Here is a 12914-nt window from a genome sequence, read left to right on the forward strand (position 1 = left end):
AAAAATTACTACATTTCTGTTTTTTTCTGTCAAGATGAGGTGCAGGGTGTACATTGAGTGAAAAATGAATTACTAAATGGCTGCAATGAAACAGAGTGAAAAATGTAAAGGGGTCTGAATACTTTCTGTATCCACTGTATATCGCATACATGTGGCCATGTGACCGCCATTCCCGGATCTGACAGCGGAGAATCCTCACAGTGCAGTGTGTGTGCGCCATGTGAGGATTCAGTCCGCAGCCTCATAGAGTGACCGCAGACTTGTCATTTACACCGGATAACCCCATTAATGAATGGAGCAGCATCGCGCATGCGCCTGTTATACTCCTGATGGCGCTCCGCAGGGTCCCATAGTGATCACATGCTGCAGACAGGAGACAGATATTCTGGGAATAATCCTTTAGCCATTGCTATATAGTAGTGTGGTGAATGCTGACAGCTCAGTGCACAGTGATGATTTTTGTTGGGGTCACCGCCTTTTGTTATTTTAGCAATGTCTTTTAGGGGCTCATTCTCATCCCGCGTTTCCCGCCTCATTATACGCAGTGAGCACATCCGCCCTGTACAAGCCTCACAGGCGCAGACCATCCTCCCGCTGTGCTGCTGTTAGGCCGGAACCAGAGGCGCTCATCTTCATTTCCGCGGAACAGAAAGAAAGGTGCAACTACCGGAAGTGATGTCAATTCTGTTGTCTTGGAAACTAAGCCGCTACTTTATCCTGTCACGTGATGGCGGAGGACACACTGACTACGGTAATGGATGGCGCTAACATTAGCAGTGGATCGCTAGTGTAGTGCAGGGTTCTCTGGCCCTGTATGTGCTGTGTCTGTGGTGTGGGGGACATTTATTGCTTGGTGTATGAAGGCTCCTGTCAGAGGACGGGGATGGGGCTGAGTCCTGGGGCAGAGCTGATCCAGAAGTGTCCGGGATGGAGGGGCCCGGGCTGTTCTGCTCCATAGGAGGCCGTGTGTCTGGGAAGATGATCCGTGTGATCACTGTCTCCTAATGATGCCAATCACAGACATAGGGGAGTCTGCCATCCAATTGGAAGCCTCCCCGTGCAGGACGGTGATCCGGCTACAGAGAAATCCTCTAGATTGTAATACAGTTGTAAAGTAGCCGCCAGCTGCGAGTAGTCATAGGGGCGGGGCCTATTCTCAGGAGTAGTCAGGCACAGAGGGAGCGCTTTTCTTCGCCCCGTGTAATGCTTTGGTGTTGGGAATCTGGGACACAGCCTTGTGCTGCCCTTTTCTTTTCTCAAACAGAACACTGCACCGTAGAGTTTTATTGTTCCGCACACAGATCAGATATAAAAGCATGTCGATGTCTCCGGTCCGTGGGCGCACAGCATGTCAGATTCACATCCGGTTTGTGGATTCATATGAATCAGATGAAACATGGAAAACAGAGTCTATGGATAAAGGAAAGTTCAGAGCGTCTGCCTGATCAGTGAAGAAATATGGATGAAGAAAAAAACAAAACAAGCAACTAGGATGATACCTGCAAAATAAAATGTCCCATTTCTCTAGAATGGTGACACACTGATGTGTGAATGGAAGCTCAGACATCGATTTCCGCACGTCTTCCCTAGAGATCAGCATCCACCTTTAGATATTGAATGAGTACAGTGATGTTTGGCTTATTACCCTCCATGATGCAATAAAAATGTGCAGGAATTAGGAAAGACAACCTTGGCTCAGTGGTTACGTCAGGACAATCGGGCTTTATAAATTCTTCTACTTTCCATATAATAGTAATTCTGGAGCAACTTCTCTTAAAACTCCTGATACTTCCTCTGTTCTCCCTGGAAGCCTATCAGTGCATTACAATTTGAGAGCCACCATTCCTGTTGTCAAACACCCATGTCCCTAGAGGGTCTATATTCAAAACAAGAAAGCCTGCGGAGACACCATCACATGTTTCTCAACGCTGGCAGGAAACTAGCCAGGTCTTTCACCGGGAAGGAACAACCACGGGAAGGGCAGTCTCCAGTCAAGGAGACCACCTATGCCAAACATGGTATCCATCCACAGACAGCTGTTTCGGGGTATTTGCCCCTCATCAGTGTGGAGTAGGAAACTGGCTAGTGGGAGCATTGCCTAGTAGAAGACAACATAAGCTAGTGAATATTAACCATAACACTAGGATGGTTGACCTTAGGGAGATCAACATCCAACACCGCCAGGACACCATCACGTGTTTCTCAACGCAGTGATTCTAGAGCAATGCCCCCTGGGAAATATTCAAAACAAGAAAGTTTCCACAAAAAAAAAGAAAGTTTCCTACTCCACACTGATGAGGGGCAAATACCCCGAAATAGCTGTCTGTGGATGGATACCATGTTTTGGTATAGGCGGTTTCCTTGACTGGAGGCTGCCATTCTCGTGGTCGTTCCTTCCCGGTGAAAGACCTGGCTAGTTTCCTGCCAGCGTTGAGAAACTTGTGATTGTGTCGCCGCAGGCTTTCTTGTTTTGAATATTTCCCAGGGGGCATTGCTCTATAATGACTGCATTGAGAAACACATGATGGTGTCTCCGCGGTGTTGGATGTTGATCTCCCTAAGGTCATCCATCCTTGCTTACCTAGAGGGTCTATAATCGGAGCTGCCATGACTGCAGAGACACCCTATGGACCGGGGTAAGCTGGGTAATGGTTATATTGGAATTTCAATGGAGGAGAACCATGCGAATAACAAAATGCAGTGAGGCCTCATTCGGGTGCCCATTTTTTTTATTTGAGCATACGTGAAAAACAGACCAAGTCTTCAGTGATTTTCCTGTGGGTGTTTTGTTAGTGCTGATTCACTGATGAGAAATAAAAGCTTCTCCACCTTCTTCTATCTTTCAGTGAATATCGGACCACACAGATGGCATCCAATGCTGTCAGATTTTTTCACAGACCCATATACGTTAATTCTACAATTTGATCGGACACTTGTATCTGTATCGCATGTGTCTCCACAATTTTGCATGGACCACTCAGTCCATAAAAAATCATGGCCATGTGAATGTCTGTCAGGTACAAGTGCTATCCGTGTAAAAATAGAAAACTCTCATAAGTGAGAAACTGACATGTAAATGGGACTTTTTACCAAGAAATGCTCCAAAATGTTATGAGAAAAGCAAATTTTTCTATGAGATATTTCACGGAACTACCTGGTTCTCCTTAAAGAGTTTATTCTAATGGCTGATCTTAAGCAGCGCTCTGCTCCCCTTCCTCCTTTTCTTGGATGCTTGTACTACAGGCCCGCTCTGTGATGATGATAGCGGAGGCAGATTGTCTCATCGTCATCAGCGGAGAGCGGGGCCGGAAGCTGTCCACAGGGACGTCATCTTCACCGCAGCACTCGCAGCTCTACATCAGACGCCACCTCTGATAGACAGCAGCGGGGGCCAGTAACCTACGGAGTGAACACTAAACAACAGAAGTAAAAATCCCTCTGTTCTTGAGAATGGAGATTTTATTTTAATAGCAAGTAAATGGCATTATTACAAGCACTTTGCAATTTTACCTATTAGACAAACATCTTTAAAAGGGCTTGGTCAGCACAGAATGACTCCAAACAAAGTCCAGACATTCAGTGCATCATGGCGGGGTCAGTCATTTATATACATCTTCCCACCTGCCTTCTCTATCTCTGCCTCCCTCTTCTTTGAGTGACAGCTCTGGCTTCATAGAGCAGAGCAGAGAAGGGAGGGGATAGATGGAAAACAAGCTGGTGGGAAGGTGTATAGAAATGATTAGCCATGATGCATCGAGTGCTTGTACTTATGAACAGTCATTCCATGCTGACTGAGTCCCTTTAAGCCAAAACACATAGCCCCTAGGGCAGTGGTCGGGAACCTATGGCTCGCGAGCCAGATATGGCTCTTTTGATGGCCGTATCTGGCTCGCAGACAGGGCTCCTACCTGTCTATGGGAAGGATGCATGCACCACGCTCCATCAGGCCGCGGTGCACGCTGATCAGGCCCGGACTGACAGGCGGGAGGGCCGCGGGACTTCTCCCGGTGGGCTGGCCGGTGGAGGGGTGGGGGGGCAGCCGCCCCCCGCCTCTCCCGCAGGTCTGCAGTGGCGTAGCAAAGGGGGGGCGGAGGGGGCAGTCCGCCCCGGGCGGCACATGTCAGGGGGGCGGCATTTTGGCCACTCGCCTTCAGTTCTGCTGTCCCTGGGCTGAGTTCCGGGGACCGCAGTCCTCGGCAGGAAACTGTGCCTGCCGTCCCTTTAAGGCAGGGGTGGGGAACATCCAGCCCGCGATGACCTTTTCTGCGGCCCCCGGGGCACTGGGGCAGATTCCCGGAGGCTGCAGTGCTCGGGCAGCCGCTGATCTTGTCTATTGCCGGCAGACAGCACTGGGGGTGGGACTTCCTCCCTCCGGCTCCTACATGCTCCCCTGTGAAATTGCAGATAGAAGCAGAGTGATGGGGCAGGGGCCTGTATAGTGCCGTGCGTTCTGCCTCTCACCCTCCAGTTCTGTGCTCTGCTGCTCAGGTCTATAAGGTCTTTTCTTGGAGAGAAAAGAGGAGAATGAAGCCAGCCCTTGAATTGCTGCATCCATCACTTGTGCTGCACCTGATCTTACAGGGCAACTAAGCAGCAGGTACTTATATCTGTGTGTGCTGTGCATACGGCGCGTGCGTGTGCTGTGCACACGGCGCGTGCGTGTGCTGTGCACACGGCGCGTGCGTGTGCTGTGCACACGGCGCGTGCGTGTGCTGTGCACACGGCGCGTGCGTGTGCTGTGCACACGGCGCGTGCGTGTGCTGTGCATACGGCGCGTGCGTGTGCTGTGCATACGGCGCGTGCGTGTGCTGTGTATTCGGCGTGTGTGAGTGTGTGCTGTGTATATGGTGTGTATGTGTGCTGTGTTTGTTGTGTTTGGCACTTAATAAAGTTTCATATTGTGAGGTTTATTGGTATATCTAATTCCTGGTGTGCATATGTTTACCTGCAGAGCTTTTTTTCTTCTCCTTATGTACTGTGTATACGGCATGTTGAGTGCTGTGTATGGCTTGTGTGTGTATCTCCTGGGTCTGAGCCTCTCTTTTTTGTTCATTTTCTGTAAGACCAACACTTTTAAAAGGGCCACTGACAGATACAATTGCTCCAGCGGTCACTTAGTACACAAAGGAGTGTTCCTCTCTGCTGCACTAAGCCACCGCTGGACCTAAACAATAATTCGCTGTAAAATAATAAAATAGATAATTGACATAACTGACAATGCGTTGTGTGACATGTCCAATATTCCAGCTTCTTTCTTCTGCGAATGCCTCAAAGCTGGCATTCTCTCAACATCAGGTGGGAAGAATGCCAGCTTCCAGTCATGCGCAGGAAAAAGAAGAAGCCAGACTGCTGGACTGATGTCATGCATCGCAAGTTCACAATGTAAGTTATTTATTTGATTTTTTTACTGCTAATTACCATTGTTTCAGTCCAGTTGTGGCTTTATACAGCAGGGAGGAGCATTCCTTGCTGTACTAAGTGAACATTGGAGCGATGGATCTGTCAATGGCCCTTTAAACATATTGTACGGCTCTCGCAGAATTATATTTCAAAATATGTGGCGTTTACGGCTCTCTTAGCCAAAAAGGTTCCTGACCCCTGCTCTAGGGTGTCCTCTTGCAGTGGCTTTGGTTTTTGACAGACTAGCCACATCCAGTGTGAACAGAGCTTTAAAATTTATAGTGTACTGAATGATAATGAGGGATGAATGCTTACTAGTTTTCCAGAGCTTAAAGGGATTGTCCACTATTAGAAAACCATGTCAGTTTTCTTCTGATAATGGCATTCTACATATCCACAGATTGTTTGGTATTGCAGCTCACCCCTATTAAGTTCAATAGAGCAGAGCTAACGCCAGATGCAGGGCGGGTAACTGCTCCCAATTTCCATTTGCTGATAGGGAAAAAATAAATAATATGGCGGGGCTCTGTGATAAGCGTCTCCATAATACACTTTCACTTGGCTGCCAAATTGAATTTACTACCGGTGTTCTCATTTCTCTCCGATTCCTCGGTCTAGGGCTGGTCATTATCTATGCTCCCGGTAGAAGGACTGTCATCTATATGCACCTCCATTGTTAAAACCTCCTCTGCCTTTATTTCACAGGTCCCGTCCGATTCTACAAACGTCAGAAAACCTCGCATTAAAAAAGGTGGGAGATTCCTCGTATTTCTGTCACCTCGTTCTTGTTGTATTTTTACATTCTGCTGAATGGAAATGATGGACGTGTTTGGGTTGAAGCTTGCAAAGTAACGAGTCCAGAACATAACTGCTGCCATAAATTGGATCCAAAGGCAATATAATGTATTAAAAAAATAAAAGGTCTTAAATTGCTGAGAATATTATATTGTTTGCTAAGAAAATAAGAGTTACTCTTTAATTAATCATATCTAAATGTCAGGCAGGTACAATGGGAGTGACCACACTGCCCGCGAAGTCTTAGAAGAACCAAGATGGCGGTGAGGATGAGCGCTGGTGAAATAACAGTGCAGTTGTAGCTGGAGTTTCGCAGGATGTTGGCATTCTTGAGCTTTCAGGTTGTGTTTGAAGCTCACTACCCAAACCCATCCGGCTCTCCCCGACCTATGAGACAGTTATGTGAGGAGACCAGGGAAGGACGTCTTGTGAGGAGCAGAAGGGACGTGTGAGGAGATTAAGGGGTACTTTGCACGTTACGACATCGCTACTGCGATCTCGTCGGGGTCAAATCGAAAGTGCCGCACATCCGGCGCCGGTAACGACGTCGCAATGTGTAAAGCCTAGAAGCACCGATAAACGATCGCAAAAGCATCGAAAATCGGTGATCTGAGTAGTGTCGGTCATTTCCATAATTCCTCGTTCCTGCGGCAGCACACATCGCTGTGTATGAAGCCGCAGGAGCGAGGAACATCTCCTACCTGTGTCCCGCCTGCAATGAGGAAGGAAGGAGGTGGGCGGGATGTTTACGTCCCGCTCATCTCCGCCCCTCCGCTTCTATTGGCCGCCCCTCCGCTTCTATTGGCCGCCTGCCGTGTCACGCCGCACGACCCACCCCCTTAGGAAGGAGGCGGGTCGCCGGCCAGAGCGACATCGCAGGGCAGGTGAGTGCGTGTGAAGCTGCCGTAGCGATAATGTTCGCTACGGCAGCTATCACAAGAGATTGCATGTGCGACGGGGGCGTGGACTATCGCGCTCGGCATCGCTACAATCGGCTAGCGATGTCGCAGCATGCAAAGTACCCCTTAGTCTGAGATTAAAGAAAGCACATGTTATAGATGGCCTCGTTTGTCATTTTAGATGGTATAACTGATTTGTCTGGTCCAGTAGAGTCTGTGAATGGATTGATATTGAGGAAAGACAGAAAAGTAACAAGTGAAAACCTACAGTAATTGGGAAACAGACTTAAGGATGACTTGGAGGGGCACAATAGATGTAGATGATCGTTCGCCTGTATCTCCACTAACCTGTCCTGATCTAGATCGCGTCTATAGTGCCTAAAGTAGGCGAGTAAGAAATAATAGGGCAAATCAAACCACTGCACATTCATATTACAGGCAGGGATTATTTTGCCTGTTCACATTGAGCTACATCAGCCGCGGCCGGTCCACCATAGGTCTGCAGAAGAGCGGTCCTCATTCATCTGGAGGATATTCTAATGACAACCATTTACAAAATTGCTTACATTTTTTTTTATTGGCGCAAAGAAGAAAAAGGTTGTAAAGTTTGAAAATAACTGCAATTTCTTTTATAGTGTATATATTGTAATCAGAGCTAATCAGCGCAATGTACAGATGCACAGATGGGTGTTTTTAAATGGGACCTTTCACCAAATTACGTTGAACCGGACACACAATGTAATAGTAGCTGCAGAGCAGAATAAAGAGGATCCTTTTTTTTATAACTTTTGCCTCTTTTGCAACGATATTTGTAAAGAATTTGAAATTTAAATGGTTAAAGTGAGCCTGTCAGGAGCAATATGCATCCATAACCACGAGCAGTTCTGGGTGCATATTGCTAATCCCTGCCTAACTGTCCCTGTATACACTAGCATAATAATATTAATTCATTTATATAGCGCTATTAATTCCACAGTGCTTTACATACATTGGCAACACTGTCCCTATTGGGGCTCACAATCTAAAGTCCCTATCAGTATGTGTTTGGAGTTTGGGAAGAAACCGGAGTACACGGAGGAAACACACGCAAACACGGGGAGAACATACAAACTCCTTGCAGATGGTGTCCTTGGTGGGATTTAATAGATAAAGAGATCTTTAGAAAATGTATTTCTAAAGACCCTTTATGATATGCTAATGAACACGGGGACTAATCACAAGGGCGTAACGTTCCTGCCCTCATTCCGCCCTCTTAGTATGTTAGTATGCCCACAGGAGCGTGCTATTCAATGTCCATTGCCCTGATGATGCATATACCAGTGTCCGTTGTCACCGCTTCAGAACGCCGGGCTTAGGGCCATTGCGCATGATGAGAAGTCCTGATACTTCCGGTCATGCGCACTACAAAGCCGTATGTACGAGTCCTGGCTTCAGAGAGGTCTAGTGCACATGAGCGGAATTGCCACGACTTCTGATCATGCTCACTGACTTTATGCCGAGCGTTCTGAAGCAGTGACAATGAACACAGGTACCCGCGTCACTGCTGATGACGCTGGACAATGGGCATTGAATAGCATGTTAGCACGCCCCTGTGGGCGTGCTAACATACTAAGAGGGTGAAATAAGCGCAGGAAGTAACACCCTTGCGACTAGTCCCTGTGCTCATTAGCATATCATAAAGGATCTTCAGAATTACTTTTTCTAAAGATCTCTTTATCTATGCTAGTGTATACAGGGATGGTTAGGCAGGGATTAGAAATATACACCCAGAACTCCTCGTGGTCTTGGGTACATATTGCACCTAACAGGTTCCCTTTAAATTACTTTTATAAAGTCTTAAAGTCACAGTCGACATTAACAGAGATTTCACTGGGGGGGGGTTGTACTTCTTTGGCTTTTTGTGGCTGACTGATCATAAGGAGGCAGCAACATTTTGGAGAAAGGTGAGCATGCAACAGCTTAGAACACAATCAAGGTGAAGTAGGAGATGGACGTTCTGGTGGACCGCGCTGCTGTGAAGGAGGAGTAGTTCCACGTGTGGTAATGACTCAGGTAGCTTTTATTTCCATGTCTCAGGTTCGTACCAAACCCTTTTTCAAAACTGAACTACATATGTCTATCTCCTACTTCTCCTCAATCTATCTGCAAAAGAAGATCTCATTTATTTGCAGCAGCTGAATAATCTCTGGGGATTTATTGGAGTTGTGACCTACACACCCCAATCAAGAGAGCAAGCCCCTCACACCCCAATTTCACTGTCAAAATTCATTATTGCCTTATGTGCGCTTGTCTCCCTTTTTCTTTACTTGGGACAGGATTGGTAAGAGACATGTATTGACAAACAGTCTCCTCTACTCTCTGCAGCCTCATCAGTGTAATAAAGGCCCCCTTCACATGTCCGTGTGTCTGGTATGTGTGAGGTCTGTTTTCACAAGTACCGGAGACACAGACACACGTAGATTCATTAAAATCAATGGGTTTGCGCACACGTTTTCCCTTGGACTGTGTGTCCGTATGGAGCATACCTGTGTCCGTGTGCTCCACACGTAGACATATCCCGTTTTTTTTTCCAGCAGCACAGGTGTCATATAGACCGCATAGACTGCACACTGATGTGCTCCATGTGACATCAGTGTGACATGTACCTGCGAAAACCACATGTTTGCAAAATAAAAGAATTTTCTATACTCGCCTGTCTCCTGCACTGCTGTCTTCTTACCGTAGCTGCTGTCACTTGCTTCCAAACCCCCCCCTTCATTATGCTCATTGAATATGCACTGCACAGAGGACCGGAAGCAACAGCGCCGGAGGCAGCAGCACCATGGACAGGTGAGAATAGAAGTTCATGCTGTCAGTGTGATATGCGGATGTCACACGGATAGCACACTGACAGCACATGCTGAACACACACACGCATACATACCTACACCACGGATCGTGCAAAACGTGTGCTTTGCACCAACGTGTGTTTTGCACCGACGTCTGAAAGAGGCCTAACTATCAGCTCTCACCTTACATCTCTGCTATTCAGTGTGGGGGGAGGGGCAGTGCTACAAAATTGAGTCTCGTTACAACTCTATCAAACCACTTGTATCCCCAAAGGAATACTCATGATGCTGATAAATCCTTTTAAAAATTTAGCTTTATTAAATACTCAATAGCATAAAAAGATACAAACAGAAGACATAGTAGGGCAAAAGAGACTGCAAATATAATTCCCCAATAATGGGGAGGGGTGGGTGGAGAGATACAACTTGAGGCGCGGTGGGATGAGAGATACACCTATTTATGGTCAGGTCTGCGGTTTCATATCTGCTTAACAATTGTAAAGGCCACGTCTCACTAAGCAACATCGCTAGCAACATTGCTGCTGAGGCACGACTTGCTAGCGATGTTGTTGTGTGTGACATCCAGCAACAACCTGGCCCCTGCTGTGAGGTCGCCGGTTGTTGCTGAATGTCCTGGACCATTTTTTAGTTGTTGCTCTCCCGCTGTGAAGCTCACATCGCTGTGTGTGACCGCGACAGAGCAACAATCCTGAATGTCTGAATGTGTAGTGAGCAGGAGCCGGCTTCTGCGGACGCTGGTAACCAATGTAAATATTGGGTAACCAAGAAGCCCTTTCCTTGGTTACCCGATATTTACCTTCGTTACCAGCGTCCACTCTCACGCTGCCAGTGCCGGCTCCCTGCTCCCTGCACACATAGCAAGATTACACATAGGGTAATTAACCCGATGTGTACTCTGGCTAGGAGTGCAGGGAGCCAGCGCTAAACGGTGTGCGCTGGTAACCAAGGTAAATATCGGGTTGGTTACCCGATATTTACCTTAGTTACCAAGCGCAGCATCGCTTCCACGCGTCGCTGCTGGCTGGGGGCTGGTTGCTGGTGAGATCTGCCTGTGTGACAGCTCACCAGCAACCCGTGTAGCAACGCTCCAGTGATCCCTGCCAGGTCAGGTTGCTGGTGGGATCGCTGGAGCGTCGCTTAGTGTGACGGTGCCTTTACGTAGCTCTGTCTAGGTTGTTATCTTTATGTGTCTACCCAGATTAGGGTGGCAATCATGCTTGTTGCTATTTAGTGGGAGTGCATTGCCATGCTGAGCCGGATAGGATTATTATGACCCACAGTGTTGTGTTATGTAGGTTGGGGATAATCTGAACAATTCTATATGGTACTTTTTCTAATTATTCTCTATTAGAATCCCCCTTCTATTAATCCCAATGGGACGTGGTACCTTTATTGTTATGCTGGGTCCGAGAGGATGATTATGATGATCCACAGTGATTGATGTTTAAGATTGGGGGCTGTTCCAATAACTTTATCTAAATACTTTGTATGTTATTGTATATTAGAAATCCCCTGCTACCAATCTCAATGGGACTAAATATTGACTTTATAACCTGATGTTCATAAGTCTGTGATCCAGATACCTGGCCATATACTAATATTGTTGATTATCATAAGACCTATGGTTATAGATCTCTGCATTTACTATTAATTGCCTTTACCGTAGGCTTTTTGTTTCTTTACCCGCCCCTCCCCATTATTGGGGGGGTTATATTTGCAGTCTCTTTTGCCCTACTATGCCTTCTGTTTGTATGTTTTTATGCTATTGAGTATTTAATAAAGCTAAATTTTTAAATGGATTTATCAGCATCATGAGTATTCCTTTGGGGATACTAGTGGTTTGATTGATATATAGGATGCTATCCTGATTACTTTAGTGCAAGATGTTGAATGTGTGGTTCGTTACAACTCTAGTAGGGGTGCAGTGAGGGGAACAGGCTGTCAATGCTATTGTGTGAGCGTGTTCTTCTTTCCCCATTGTGTTGCTGCCTGTTTATGATCGGTCCACGTCAGAAAGAGGAAGGTGCCCCCAGTAAAATCTCTGGTAGTGCCCACTTAAACGTAATTTTTTGTAACTGTTTAGGTGCCAAAAACCTTGATTGCTAATAACTACACAACTGACAGGCAAAAAAGAAATAAAAAAATAGTTTTATTCTGCTTTACAGCGCCTATCACAATGAGTGTCTAGTTCACCATAAAACATATGGTGAAAGGCCCCTTCAAAGAAGCTGTTTTTAAATTTCTAAATCTGTCTACACGCGCATGTTATATAGTGTGATTTTAATAATAATAATAATAATAATATAATATACTAACCTCTGCATCTTCTCTGGGATGCAGCACCGTTCTGCTCCTCTTCTGAATGTCGTCACCGCTCCTCATTTTCAAAATTGGAGGGACCACTGATTTACGTGTTTTCTTTTTTTTTTTTGTTATCAAGCCTGATGATAAGGCTCATGTGAAATTAAGGGGCAGATATACTGGATTTGGCAATGGAGGACTGGGTAGAGGTGGAAGAAACGTTGTATTCCTCAGTGGTGAGTGCTGGGAACTGTTTGATCCAGACAAAATTGCTAAATACAGTTTATACTCCAGAAAGTTAATGAGGGTTGGGATAGTCCTGAAAGATATTTACTTACATTGTCCAGCAGTAGTTTTTTTTCATCCACTTAGTTTTGTCCTGTATGAGCATTCTTCCATTCTGGCCTGAGCTACTTCTGTTCCTTCATGAATACTTTGAATTGCCTAGGGCAGAGGTGTCAAATTCATTTTCACCAAAGGCCACTTCAGCATTATGGTTGCCTTCAAAGGGCCGCTTGTAATTGTAAGGGCTCATGCAGATCTTCATGGACCACTATACGAGCATGGACTGCAATACACAAACTGTCCAGGGGCTTTAAGAGAGCTGTCCTTGGATTTTAGGGCTATAAGAGAGCTATCCCTGGGTAGTTGGTCTATAGGAGAGCTGTTC

General features: G+C 46.3%; 1 protein-coding gene across 1 annotated transcript in view; it reads left to right on the forward strand.

Annotated features, from left to right (window-relative positions):
- The first annotated feature begins 675 nt into the window (after nt 1-675).
- The window catches only part of BBS4 (Bardet-Biedl syndrome 4), a 65280-nt gene continuing 53041 nt past the window's right edge, over nt 676-12914 (forward strand). Inside the window, exons 1-2 of the mRNA XM_075342667.1 lie at nt 676-751; nt 6106-6151. Of these exons, the coding sequence (XP_075198782.1) occupies nt 728-751; nt 6106-6151 (70 nt within the window). The 5' untranslated portion in view covers nt 676-727. The remainder of the gene's footprint in view (nt 752-6105; nt 6152-12914) is intronic.

Source organism: Anomaloglossus baeobatrachus, chromosome 4, assembly GCF_048569485.1.
Source record: "Anomaloglossus baeobatrachus isolate aAnoBae1 chromosome 4, aAnoBae1.hap1, whole genome shotgun sequence".
Classification (NCBI taxonomy): domain Eukaryota; kingdom Metazoa; phylum Chordata; class Amphibia; order Anura; family Aromobatidae; genus Anomaloglossus; species Anomaloglossus baeobatrachus.